The 12635-nt window shown below is 44.0% G+C and overlaps 1 protein-coding gene and 2 non-coding genes across 4 annotated transcripts; all 3 read left to right on the forward strand.

Annotated features, from left to right (window-relative positions):
• The first annotated feature begins 5773 nt into the window (after positions 1-5773).
• Positions 5774-9818, forward strand: TPT1 (tumor protein, translationally-controlled 1). 2 transcript variants are annotated; one of them, XR_004422874.1, is made up of 7 exons: positions 5774-5942; positions 6205-6278; positions 6829-7019; positions 7433-7538; positions 8327-8443; positions 9296-9467; positions 9554-9818. XR_004422874.1 is itself a non-coding variant. In XM_033104687.1 (6 exons), the coding sequence occupies exons 1-6, from the start codon at positions 5915-5917 to the stop codon at positions 9296-9298; spliced, it is 519 nt and encodes a 172-aa protein (XP_032960578.1). In that variant the 5' UTR covers positions 5774-5914; the 3' UTR covers positions 9299-9502. The 2 variants fall into 2 exon arrangements, 1 of the variants encoding a protein (XP_032960578.1); XM_033104687.1 differs by lacking the exon at positions 9554-9818 and having other exon boundaries at positions 9296-9502.
• LOC117021860 (small nucleolar RNA SNORA31) lies at positions 9097-9227 on the forward strand. The gene has a single exon (XR_004422945.1). It is a non-coding gene; the product is annotated as a small nucleolar RNA SNORA31 (small nucleolar RNA).
• Positions 9819-10297: 479 nt separating the features above from the next.
• LOC117021862 (small nucleolar RNA SNORA31) lies at positions 10298-10427 on the forward strand. Its single transcript, XR_004422947.1, has one exon. It is a non-coding gene; the product is annotated as a small nucleolar RNA SNORA31 (small nucleolar RNA).
• The last annotated feature ends 2208 nt before the right edge of the window (positions 10428-12635 follow it).

Consider the following 12635-nt stretch of genomic DNA (forward strand, 5'->3'; position numbering starts at 1 on the left):
TTTCATTCATGAAATGGCAATGGTAGACTGTGGCTGTGGTTGTATTTTTAATGGGCATTATTGGCAAACTTATACAGAGTTCCAAATATCTTAGGAAATGTTATTGGTGCATAAAATCCCTAAGTCTGGGAAGCACTGTACTATAATATTTTAATTTAATAATAAAAGTAACACACATGTTAAAGATTCAGAGTTCCACTGGTTATAAAATTAAAAATAAAAAACTTGCTAACTCCTTTCTCCACATTAACTCCAATCACAATTCCCATAGTAATCACTATTAATAATTTATTATGAAACTTCTGAAAAAAATTTATACATATGCAAACACATGTATATTCTTTTTCCAAAAGGGATACTGATACTATTTGTACTACTCTATGCTTTGTTCTCATAATGAAATTTAATGATTTTCAGACCTTTTCTTTCAAAATCCGAAATTTTCTTTGCTATCCTAAAATTGTACTGGGTTCCTACTATGAGCTGAATCCCATGACTGTTATAGGGAGCAGTGGGCAGAATGGCAGGATGCATCAGGAAAGGAGGAGTAGCCCGCCGACACATGAGTAATCTGGAAGGGAAATAAAAATAAGTGTATGATGTTATTACAGAATTGTACACCTGAAACCTATGTAACTTTACTAACAGCTGTCACCTCGATAAACTTTCATTAATTAGAAAAAAAGTATGGAACGACTCCAATTTATCCATTCATTCATTCATTCATTCCTATGACGACAAAGCGCTTATACATCCAATGATAATTCTGTGAAACAACATAGGAAACCTAAGGCTAAAGTCAGCCACTGCTCCGTGGGCATCACATTTCCTTCTGACTGAATTCTGCACTGTTTCTCTTCCCACATGCCACAGACCATGGAAGTGCTAAGATAGCTGAGTTTGACACTGCTTGTTCATCCAACTCCTTACCTATTTTCCACCCATAGGAAATACAAAGAATATGTTTTGTAGCCACCCTTGGAACTAAAGGCTGTGTGACTAGGCCCTTGTAATAAGATAAAATTAGTGATACGTGCAAATGGTGGGCCACGCCCCTGCAATGTCTGTTGCACCCTTTTCCACTGGGAGGTAGAGACGGGTGATGAGATGACCTGAGTGCCTGTTGGTGGGGAAGGTGGGTGGACCTCATGGAGATAGAGGATAAAGTAGATTTCAATTTTATCTAACATTTTCTTCATTCATTAAAAAAAACACTTGAAGCAAATATGAAAAAATATTAGCAGTTATTTATAGTCCGTGGATACTTGAGTAATTTTTAAATTTTATGTGTATTTTCCAATTTGAGGGACTTACAATTTCAAAACAAATTATAGCACATTTGTCAGTTGGAATATTTATAATAATTTAAATGGGATTTTAGATTAACAGTTAATGACATAGGAAAATAAATTTAAACATACTTGAACAGTTTTCTGATTGACCTAAGTAAGATTAAGAACTGGGAAGCTGGAGTTCCTAATTAATTAGCCTAATAATCTTTTACTAGATATTTTTTAAAACCTAGTCTAAAAATGATTAAAAGTAGTTCCAACCAAGAGATCTTTGAATTGGCTTATTCATAGATCTCTTCTCTTAGAGCAAGCTTGAAATAAAAAGTGCCCTATACTTAAAAGTCATCTGATGGGGAAGTTGCTTTAACATCATCAGTGGGACGTTTTTTAAATATTGATTGAGAGAGAATATTAACATGTCAACATTAGTTATCTGTGCTTTCTTCTATGGTTTACAAATGCTCTATAATGTGTATTATTATTTTTATAATCAGAAAAAAAATCTATTTTTCAAAGTTAGAAATATTCAAATATCTAAAAACATCTTCGAGTTGAATGACCATTTTACACTGACAAAAGACACTAGTGGAAGTTAAATATTGTGTTGCTTGGTTTCCCATATAAAAAAGGGGACTCAGCAAGGCCCGAGGCCCGGATGTTGCCAGGATGTTGCCAGGCGCTCCCCACCAGGCATTGGTGTTCCCCTGCTGAGCGTAATCCATCTCACAGGCTAATATCAGACATGGACACTTTGTAACAAAAACATGAACTTTGTCCAAAAGGCTACAGTATCAAAAATAAGTATTTGCCAAATCTTGGGGCATATTTTTAAATTCTCTATTGAAATTGAGCAGTTGATGCTGCCAAGAAATGTATTAGAAGAGACAATTTGCCTAAATCAATGGGTTTTAAACCTAGATCCACATGAAATGTTTCTTCCACTGAAATCCAGTACATACGCACACATTAAATCTATAAATCACGAAACAATACTCACCTTCACTACACTGATTCTATTTTATTTCTATTCTATTTCATTTTTAATAAAGTTGGCCGTTATTCACCAAATCGTTTCTCAACTCAGTTTGAAAAGCACTGTGATAATAGGTCTTACATATATGCTAAATCGAAGTGATGGCATTAGATTTACTCTAATTAACAGAAATGAAGAGAAATTCATTTCATCCATTCATTCAAAACAATTATCCTGTTCTAGTCGCTGGGGTACAGCAGTTAATCAAACGAAGCCCCTTACCTCACGGAGCTTACACTATAGAGCTCGGCTGTCCCATCAAGTTACTAGCCATGGGTATTTAAATGTAAATGAACCAAAATGAAATAGATGTGCACGTCAGTTCCAGTCACACTGGCCACAGTTCCAGTGCTCAATAGCTGCACGTGGCTGGCGGCTACTGGGTCAGACAGAGCAGATACAGAACATTTCCGTATCACAGCAAGTTCTTGGGATGGCTCTGCTCTAAAGGAAAGTGTTGCCTTGCAACTTGACTAAAGTAATGATTTGTAGGCAGAGTGTGACATCTAGGGAAAAGAGCCACGAGAATTGATTAACGTACCTCAAAACGCAGCGGTTCAGACCGCACACCAAGAACAGCCCCGCTTGACGGGTTCACTCCTAATCACCACAGTCACAATCATGTACTGCATCCCCATCCCCTCGCCTAATTCCCTATCAATCAAACCACACTTTCTGGAAGTTGGCTGACTACATTCCACACTACATCTAACCAGCTAGGAATTCCTTATCCTACATCACTGGTATTCTGCTTTGCAAATCAGTCTTATGCGTTTGAACCTGACCCCCAGTGAGCAAAGTGAAGGCCTCTGAGAACCGACCCTTGTACTATGGGTACAGCAGAGACTTCTAGCTGCCTACATTCTTCCTTAGTAACAAAATCCTGATTTTATTTGGGGTGGCAATGGGCCAGTGTCACTGAGCTAGAAGACTACCGTTTGCTGCCTTCCCCACAACTAGATGCATCCTTGTTGTTCAGTGGGGTTTCTAAAATAGCTCCTTAAAAGGGAAACACACAAGTAAAATGCACCCCTTTGGTCCTTCCCCTCTTCTCACCGCCTGCAAGATGGACGTAATGGCCGGAATTCTGGAATCTGTTTTAGACCCTATGGATGGTGGAAAAGAAAGAAGACCCTGGATCTCCAACGCCCATGAAGCCACCATGGCTTCATAGCTTCAGTCTGGACTACATACCCTTGAGTTTCTTTTATAAGGGAGAATAAACCCTCATGTGGTTTAGCCACTGCAGTGAATCTCTAACTGACAAAATGGCAACTCCTCCTGAAGTTCTTTCCTCACATGAGGACTTGTGCCAAGAGGCTAGAAGACATTGTCTTTGAAATCTTTAATTGCAAGAGATACCAAGTCATAGTCAGCTGTAAAATTTAGGAGAATCTTAGATTTTGTTAGAAATCACTGCTTTGTATGGAATGTTATAAAAAATTCAAATGATGCCTAAGTAGAAGCTAATCAGCTTAGATAAAAGCTAAATCCTTGCAATTTTGTCAGTAGCTTGCAATTAGTGACTAACTTTTCCCTATTTGCATTACTGGTGTTCTAAGTAGGTATTTTTAAGGCACTGCACAGATTTTCTAGGCCATAGGATGGAGCTTACAAAATATCCTGAATTCAAATAAGACTTTCCTAAGATTTTATGTTTTAGGATGTCTAGTCACTGATTGCCATGAGCTTTTAAATATGAACCTGAGATAGAAATCGCATAAGGACTAAGGTGAATTCTTTAAGTGATCCATTATTATTAGTGTTGTGATTGAAGAGTAGAATGTCTTTAGTTAGACATATAGCAACTAAATCCCCCAAATACTTCCAAATAACATAGATAATGGAATAGTTTCAGGAATACCTTGAAAAGTAATAAAATTTGGGAAGAATTATGCAAATTGAACCAATATTGATTGATAACCTAGTGAGGATGTTAGGCATTTTTTCGTTACCTTAATCCCTAAACTCTTTTAACTCACAAAAATTCCACTTAATCTTAGGCTTAAAGAGGCTGACTTTCCCAAGGTCACAGGACTAGCAACAGATAAAGTCAAGATTTCAACCTTGAGTCCTTGAGTGCTTTGACTGTTAACGTCAGTACTCTTGTTCCTGTGACTATTTTTATAAAACTTGAAAAACTGCTTTTAAATGAACATAAAACTGCAGAGAAGTACAAAAAAATATTTGGAATGGAACAAACTCTCAGGTTTCATACTGCTATGCATCATTGCCTAAAACCAAAGGTGTGACTAAATAACGTGTTTCCCCGAAAATAAGACCTAGCCGGACAATCAGCTCTAACACGTCTTTTGGAGAAAAAAATTAATAAGACCCGGTCTTGTTTTACTGTAAGACCGGGTCTTACATAAGACAGGGTCTTATATTAGTTTTTGCTCCAAAAGACGCATTAGAGGTGATTGTCTAGGTCTTACTTTCCGGGAAACAAGGTAGGGAAATTGAGCTTTTTTTAGTATCCAGTAATTGGGGCTGAAGTCCAAATAAAACTTGGGCAGGTGGGAATCTCCATATGTTTAAGTATAACCCTCTAGCACGTGGGGTATCATTTCAACTTCATCCTAATGTGACAACACAGCCCCCTCCCTTTTTTTCCCCCAAACAAAGGACGTAATTCAAGACCAAGTGCAACACAGAAAGAAGAGTTCTTCAGCTGTCTTAGGAATCCGCAATCTTTCAAATACGGGACCAAACTGAGAGACGGGAAAGCTGTGCCAACTGCCGTGATACCTTCCTTCCTCCCCAAGCCCCTCCCTCCCGACCTCGCGCCCCCCACGATTATTCCCAGGGGGCTCCCGGGACGACCTGGATCCCCGTCCTGACTCAGTCGGCCACACAAAGGCGTCCGCAACCTCCAGCCGCGGCAGGCCCTCGGCCCAATGCTGAAAAGTTCTCCGAGGCCCTCGGAGATCACAGAGGCGGGTCAACAGCCCCGTCCCCGGCCCGCCTCCCCTCGGACAGCCCCGTGGTCTCCCAGGGCCCCAAGGGCCCGACCCTTCGTGAGGGCGACACCCCCCTACAACAGGGCATTCCAAGGAAGTAACCTGGAAACGTGACATTTTTGCTCCCAGAAAGGGGCGGGAGCTGGCGTTGAGCGCGGCGTGGGGCGGAAGCTTGACGTAATTTCATCTAAGCCCCACCCAGTCCCAGCACCTCCCGGGGCGCCTCAGGCCCGGCTTCCCCGACTCTCCCTCCGCCAGGACCGGGAGCCCCTGCCTCCTCACTCCTGCGCGCTCCTCCCTCCTCCCCCACTCTTTCCCCGGCGCGCCCTGCGGAGCGCAGCACTGTGTCCCCGGGCCAAGTCCCCGGATGCTCACCTCCCCCGCCCCCGGCCCGCGCCCTGGCCCCGCCCCTCACGCGGCTCTGCGTGCCACGTCACCGCTTCCGGCGCTTCCGAAGGCGCAGCGGGCGATGACGTAGGAGGACTTGCCCTCTATATGAGGTTGGGGAGCGGCTGAGTCGGCCTTTTCCGCCCGCTCCCCCCTCCCCCCGAGCGCCGCTCCGGCTGCCTCGCGCTCGCTCCGAGCTCCTGCTAAGCCAGCGCCGCCGTCGTCGCCTGCCTGCCGCCATCATGATCATCTACCGGGACCTCATCAGCCGTGAGTGGAGACTGCTATTCCCCTACTGCCGCTCGCAGGGGACGGGGTGGGGGCGGGGAAGACGGACGCCGCCGCTGTCGTGGGCCTAGGGGACCTCGGTGGTCTTTCCGGGAGTGAGGAGGGGCCGGTGCCCGGGGCACGCGCCAGGGTCTCGAGCGCTCGGGGACGGGCGGGGGCCGCGTGCGGCCGGCGGGCGCGGGAAATGGCGCCGGCGCCGGGCCTCCGGGCGCACGGTGACGGGCGGGTCTGTGTCTCCGAGCAGATGATGAGATGTTCTCCGACATCTACAAGATCCGGGAGATCGCGGACGGGCTGTGCCTGGAGGTGGAGGGGAAGGTGAGTGCGCCGCGGCGTGGGGGAGACGGGGCTGGGCAGGCTCGGGTTTCCGCCGCTCCCCCCGCGACGTTGTGCAATCCTCTCCGCTGCCTCCTGGCGGAGGAGACGCTCTTTCCGGGCTCGGGTTTTTCTAGAAAAGTGGAGGCGGAGCTGCGCCGGGAAATAGGTCCGCCGCCTAGGCGCCTGCCCTCCTCCTGTGCAGTCCGCGACAGGTTGTCTGAGGTTTGGGAAGCCCCCCCCCAACCCTTCGACTTGTGCCCTTCCTGCTCGCTCAGCCACCCGAGAACCCACAGGAAACTTCCACTGGGTTGTAAATGACCCCATTTCGTTCCCGTCAGCAAAAAGTTCTCGTTGAGTTAAGGTGTCTCAGGAAAATTGACGGGGGACATACGCTTTTTTCCCTGAAATGTTTCCTTGGTTTTCAACAACCAAGTAGACGTATATTTGTTGGGACGATGATGGATGCAGGAACTGCTGGTACGGATTTTTGGGGATGGGTTTATGTTAAGGTCAAGAACGTCATTTTCAACTAAACTATTTTTTGATGCAGATGGTCAGTAGGACAGAGGGTAACATTGATGACTCGCTCATTGGTGGAAATGCCTCCGCTGAAGGCCCCGATGGCGAAGGTACCGAAAGCACGGTAGTCACTGGTGTTGATATTGTCATGAACCATCATTTGCAGGAAACCAGCTTCACAAAAGAAGCATATAAGAAGTACATCAAGGATTACATGAAATCGTAAGTGATACTGGCACACTCAGCTGATGTCTGGAATCCTGTAGGATTTAGGGATTCGCAAACTTTAGGTTCTTGAGCAGCAGCCATACTTGTGCAAGGCCTTTTCTTTTTTTATTGATGAGCTCACAGGGCTACTTGTTTTTTTTTCTATAAATAAACTAATGTGAGCATACTGGAGCAAGCAGTCAGGTTTTAGCTTTTGAGAAAAGGACTTTGGAAATAAGTTAACATGAAATTCAAAATGGTGAAGTCTTGACACATCTGTTCTGTGAACTAGTGGTTTCGTGATTTGTTCAGTGACAGCTGCTTGCCTTTTTCAGTGAGATTTTTGTTCTTTTGGTATTGACTTAATGAAGAAAAAACATTTTGCTCAGAACTCGATGAATTAACCTGTTAATAAAATATTGTTTTAGAATCAAAGGGAAACTTGAAGAACAGAGACCAGAAAGAGTAAAACCTTTTATGACAGGGGCTGCAGAACAAATCAAGCATATTCTTGCTAACTTCAAAAACTACCAGGTAAATAAATACCTTAAATAGTTGGACGAAAGGATTGTACAATTTGAACTGCGAAGGCATAAAATGAGTTACTTGATGAGCCTTTGTAATTATATTGTGGTTGTTTTCCTGGTGTCTGAGCAGTTTGAGTACTTCATAGATTTACTTCCAGGGCTATAGGCCATAGAAGGTAGCCTTCTCTGCACCCAAGTGTTGCTTGTCCTGTCTTGTGATTCCAGAATCTCTCCCTATCTGAATGACATTTATTCTTCCTCTCATGAATTGCTTACCTCCTAAATGGTGTGTTTCATTGCCACTGGAGCGCTTTCTGATAGATTCGAACTTGTCCTATTGGGCAACTTCAGTGACTTTCCTTACTTCTAAGACTTAAAGGGGAAAAAAAAACCTATCACAATCTGGCTCTCATTTTTCTGGCTTTCACACATCCTCTGGCCGTGAGATACTTCCTTTCCCCATATGATGTGCTCTCATTGACAGGCAGCCTTTATGGTGCTGTGATTGACTGTGTAAACAGGCTTGTTGGGTTTGGAATTGTATATGTGGGGCTGAGGGGAAGTTTCTAGAAAGCCTTAAATGTTTATGTGTTTCTCTGTATTTTGCTCGTTACTAGTGCTTTGGACATATGGGCAGATGTTTTATCAGTGAACATTTTTCCTCCTAAGCATCACGTTTTCCTGAAATTCTCTTGAGTGAATCATGGTGGTCTGGATCCTTTTGACTTCCGTTTGTTTTGATACGGTACATCTGCATATAATGGTCTAATTCTGAGTATTTGTTTGCTTCCTAAGTTCTTTATTGGTGAAAACATGAATCCAGATGGCATGGTTGCTCTGCTGGACTACCGTGAGGATGGTGTGACCCCATATATGATTTTCTTTAAGGATGGTTTAGAAATGGAAAAATGTGTAAGTACAAGGAAGTGGGTGGAAATAATCAGTCATGTGCAAAAGGAGACATTGTAGGTGTGATGCTCCTGCATGCCACCGGGTTCGCTAGCATGGGCTCAGCAGTCCTTTTAGAATGGGGGGGCCAGGTCTGGTTTCTCTTTGGGGTCTATCTAAAGAGGGTGTTTCACATGTAAAAGGTTTCAATGAGATAGAAAGGCTTAGACTATTCATTACCCACTGAAAACTTGACTGTATCAAAACCTTTTTCACTTGAGTTTACTGCTAATTGGCGATTGATCATCGAAAGCCTTGATGTTACTAGCTTGTAGTAAATACTGTTTGGAACTGGCTGTTAAACTGATGCAAATCGCTTTAGTAAAATTAAGTGCATGTCTGCTACGCAAGGAACTGCTGGAAGCAGTACAGAAGTGAAGGCATTCGTTATCCTAGCTTTCAGAGGCTTTCATGTAGATGAGGAAGTAGATAAACGTAAGGCTACACTAAACAGGATGAGCAGCCGCAGTGCACAGGAAGGACAGTGCCAATGGCTGCCAAGGGAATTATCCAGAGAGTACCTGAGGGTTTTGTTGGTAGAACAAAGTGTGAGTGAGTGGGACTTGGCTTAAAATGAGACTTCTAGAAATTCTCCCTCTGATTTGGTAAGAATGGTTCTGCATCCACTGATAGACCTTGAACAATTGGATGTTGTTCTTTTGGTTTGCACTAGGATGCAAAAGAAAAAAAATCCCTGCGCTTTCTGCCTGTCTTTGTGGCGGCCCAGATTGAAGAGGGGAATACATGTGCAGCCTAGAGACTTTCGTGCTTTCTCATCGGAAAAAAGTGTTAATACAGCTTTCCTTGTTTTTACAGTAACACAGTTGGCCATTGGGATCCATCACCTGTCATCATCATAACTGGCAGCCGCTTTTCATCCACACACCAGGACTAGGACAGACGGGACTGATGTCACCTGGAGCTCTTCGTTTATCTTGACCTTGATTTATTTGGAGCAGAGGCAGTGTTTTTAAGAAAAACATGTCATGTAGGTTGTCTAAAAATAAAATGCATTTAAACTCATTTCAGAGAATGCCTCTTAGTTTAATACGTATTTAAATCCATCCTGTGTAGTGTTCCTGGAGAAGCTAGAGCCTGGTAGACCACTACTATAAAGCGTAAGACTGTCTTCAGATAACTTCTACAGTGAAAACTACTTCTGGGACTGGAATATAAAATACAAGGATCAAAAGTCTTAATTCGGAGTTGAAGGGAAAGACAGACCATGCTCACAGCCAACATTTCAAGTGGATTCCTTAGACATTTCATCACCTACAAACGGAAGTAGTTAACTCTGGAAGAGATTACCAAAAGAATAAAAAGAGACTAATACAATTGGAAGCAAAGTATTGTCTGAGCTTCTTTATCAGAGATCATTAGGACCAAGTTCTAGAGAAATCTAGACATCTCCTGGAATTGTGTGATAAGCTTTTGTCAAACTCCCTGGAACAGGGTTGGCAAACTGGCTCATCCTGCCACCTTGTTTGTATGACTCGAAGGTGGTGTTTACATTTTTTAATGGTGAAAATCAAAATAGCTTATGGGACATGAAACAGGAAATCCAATTTGTGTCCCTCTGTATTGGGACACTGCCATGTTCACTTATTTATGGGTTGAGTGGTTCTGGCACTGTAAGAGCTGAGATGAGTGACAGACCTTTAGGCCTATAAAGCCTAAAACGTGTGGCCCTTCCCAGGAAAGGGGGATGATTTTAAAGATGAGATTGTAGATGCAATGTGGGATGGCTGATGGGCAGAGGAAAAAGCAACTGTTGGTCTGTATTGTATTTGAAAAGGCTGTGGATGTGGGAAGATGAAAACGCATCTTTGACAGACCTGGAGCAGTTACTGTCTGCTGCTGAGGTCCCAGTACAGATGCAAGAGAAAGAGTCCTCGCGCTTTCTGTCTGTCTCATTGTGGCAGCCAAGATTGAATGGGGGAATACAGTGAAAAAGCATGGGCGTTTCCAAACTACCTTGTGAATAGTTAAATATCCTGTTTTACTCCAAAGAATCTAAAAGAGGAGTTTACAAGTGAAGTTTGGAAAGTATTTCCCTCCACCCATGTCTTCTGGTTAAAACTGAAGGCAAGCCAGTGACACTTTGACCTGGTCCTGTGACATGAACCCAGGGTGCACAGTGTGGCTGTCGTGTGACTTCCACGTCCACAGTGCTTCAGCTAAGCGGGGTAGTGGTGCCCCCTGGTGACTGGAAGCAAAGCCAAGTATGGAAACTCCAGTCAAGCTGCTTTAATAGCATTTTGATTTCTGATGAAAACGTAGAGAAAGTGGCAGTCGCTAATGAAGGAGGCCACCCACCTGCCCTCGGAAACATCTAGTGAGATGACTTTCAAGCAATGGTCAAAGCTGGAAAGAACCTGATGCAGTGAGGTAGTCATGGGAAAGGGGAGAAGAGGAGTAACCGGGAGATGAAGAGTTCAAGTAGTTGCCTCAGTGCTGCTTGTGTCTAGTCCCTCCCAGTCAGTTTAAGATGTCAGGGGTGTGTTTTCTGAAGGTTTATCAGTAAGTTCTGGGTTACTGATGCTGTGTGATGCAGACATGTTGCTAGTGGCCTTTGGGGCCTCGGCACTTCCGTGTATGGAACAGTTTGGTGGGGAGGATTTTAACAGTGTACCGAAAGCCTTTGTAATTCACTCGGAAGGCTGTGGATATCTGGGGCAGAGCTTTCCAGGCGAATTCAGAGTCAAGTGGAGTGCTTGCCGTGTCTTGGGGACATGGTGGCCAGAATGCTGGCCCCGGGGTGGCAGGAGAAGCTGAGGTAGGCAAGTGCACAGGAGAAAGAAAACAAGGTGATGGAGAAGAGCCACAGGAGGGCTTGGAGCAGAAGGGTGACGTGACCTAAAGATTATGTGGGCTACTGGGTAGTGGGGTAAAAGCGAAGATCAAGGGTGTGTCAGCCCTTTTATGTGAGGTGGCAGTGGCTTGGTCTAAGGTGGAAGTGCTTGGGACTTAAGGAGAACAGGATCTGTTCACATGTTGAATGAGGTGAAAATGGATTTAAGGGTGAAGCCACGTATCCTGAGCTCTGGGAGAAAGTGAACATTGACTTGACGTGGGGAAGACAATGAGGATGGGAAATCGAGAATTTGGTTTGGACACGTTAAACCTGAGATGCCCATTCTTGATTCAATTGAATTGGGTAGGCAGGCAGGTGTTTGATTTGAGAGTGGAGAGGTCTCAGTTGGAGACATCACTGCATGACACGAAGCCGAAACACTGAATGAGGTCACCTAGAGAGAGAGGATAGACTCAGCCTTCCAACAGATTTGTCAGCAAAGGCGATTAACAAAGAATGGCCCCCGAGGTCTGAAAAACAAGGGAGCAGCCTAGAAATCAAGTGTACAAAAGAAAGGATGCAGTCAGCGGGGTTACTTGTGAGATGGGCAGTAAGGATGGTAAACTTCAGAAGAGTGAGTAGTAGGGGAGAAAGCCTGATTAAAATAGGCTTGGGAGAACAGCAAGTGCACAGGCAGCATATTGCCTGTGAAATGTCATAATACAAGTACGGTGTTCATTATATGTGCATCTGCTTAAGCAATAGGTGTGTGAATGACTTAACTTGAATCAGACTTTTTCCTAAGGTCTATTTAAATGACTAGTAAATGACCTGCGGGGTTAACCCAGAACTACAAATTAACAATGACAGTTAAGGTAAAATCGCAAGAACAGCAAAAACCTCAACCAACCTGGAAAAACTCCGGTAACAACCTAAGTTTGGAGTCTGCGCGTGCATGGAGCTAAATGACTGGCTGGCAGAAGATGCAGTAAAATGGAACTTAAATCAATAGAGACCACATCTCAGTGACCCATCATTTACACTTGGTAGGTCCTACACGACCCTTAGTTATAGTCAAAGGAGGACCAACAGCTGCCTGGTGGGCCACAAATCTATTCCTGAAAAAAGCTCCATCATGGTGACAATTGGCACGTGTTTCCAGAGACTGCTCGAAAGAACTGAACCCAACCTGATGTTTTTGGCTAGATTTATGGCCTTCTGGGACCATGGACCACACTTGAAAATCACTGGGTTGAAAGATGCTTGATTTCTGCATGTCAGCCACTTATTAGCATATTGAGTTCTTTGGGTAACATTCCATTATTCCAAAGGAAGAGTCTAAAGTGTTTTAACATAGCAACT

This window comes from Rhinolophus ferrumequinum, chromosome 4 (genome assembly GCF_004115265.2).
Source record: "Rhinolophus ferrumequinum isolate MPI-CBG mRhiFer1 chromosome 4, mRhiFer1_v1.p, whole genome shotgun sequence".
Taxonomy (NCBI): Eukaryota; Metazoa; Chordata; class Mammalia; order Chiroptera; family Rhinolophidae; genus Rhinolophus; species Rhinolophus ferrumequinum.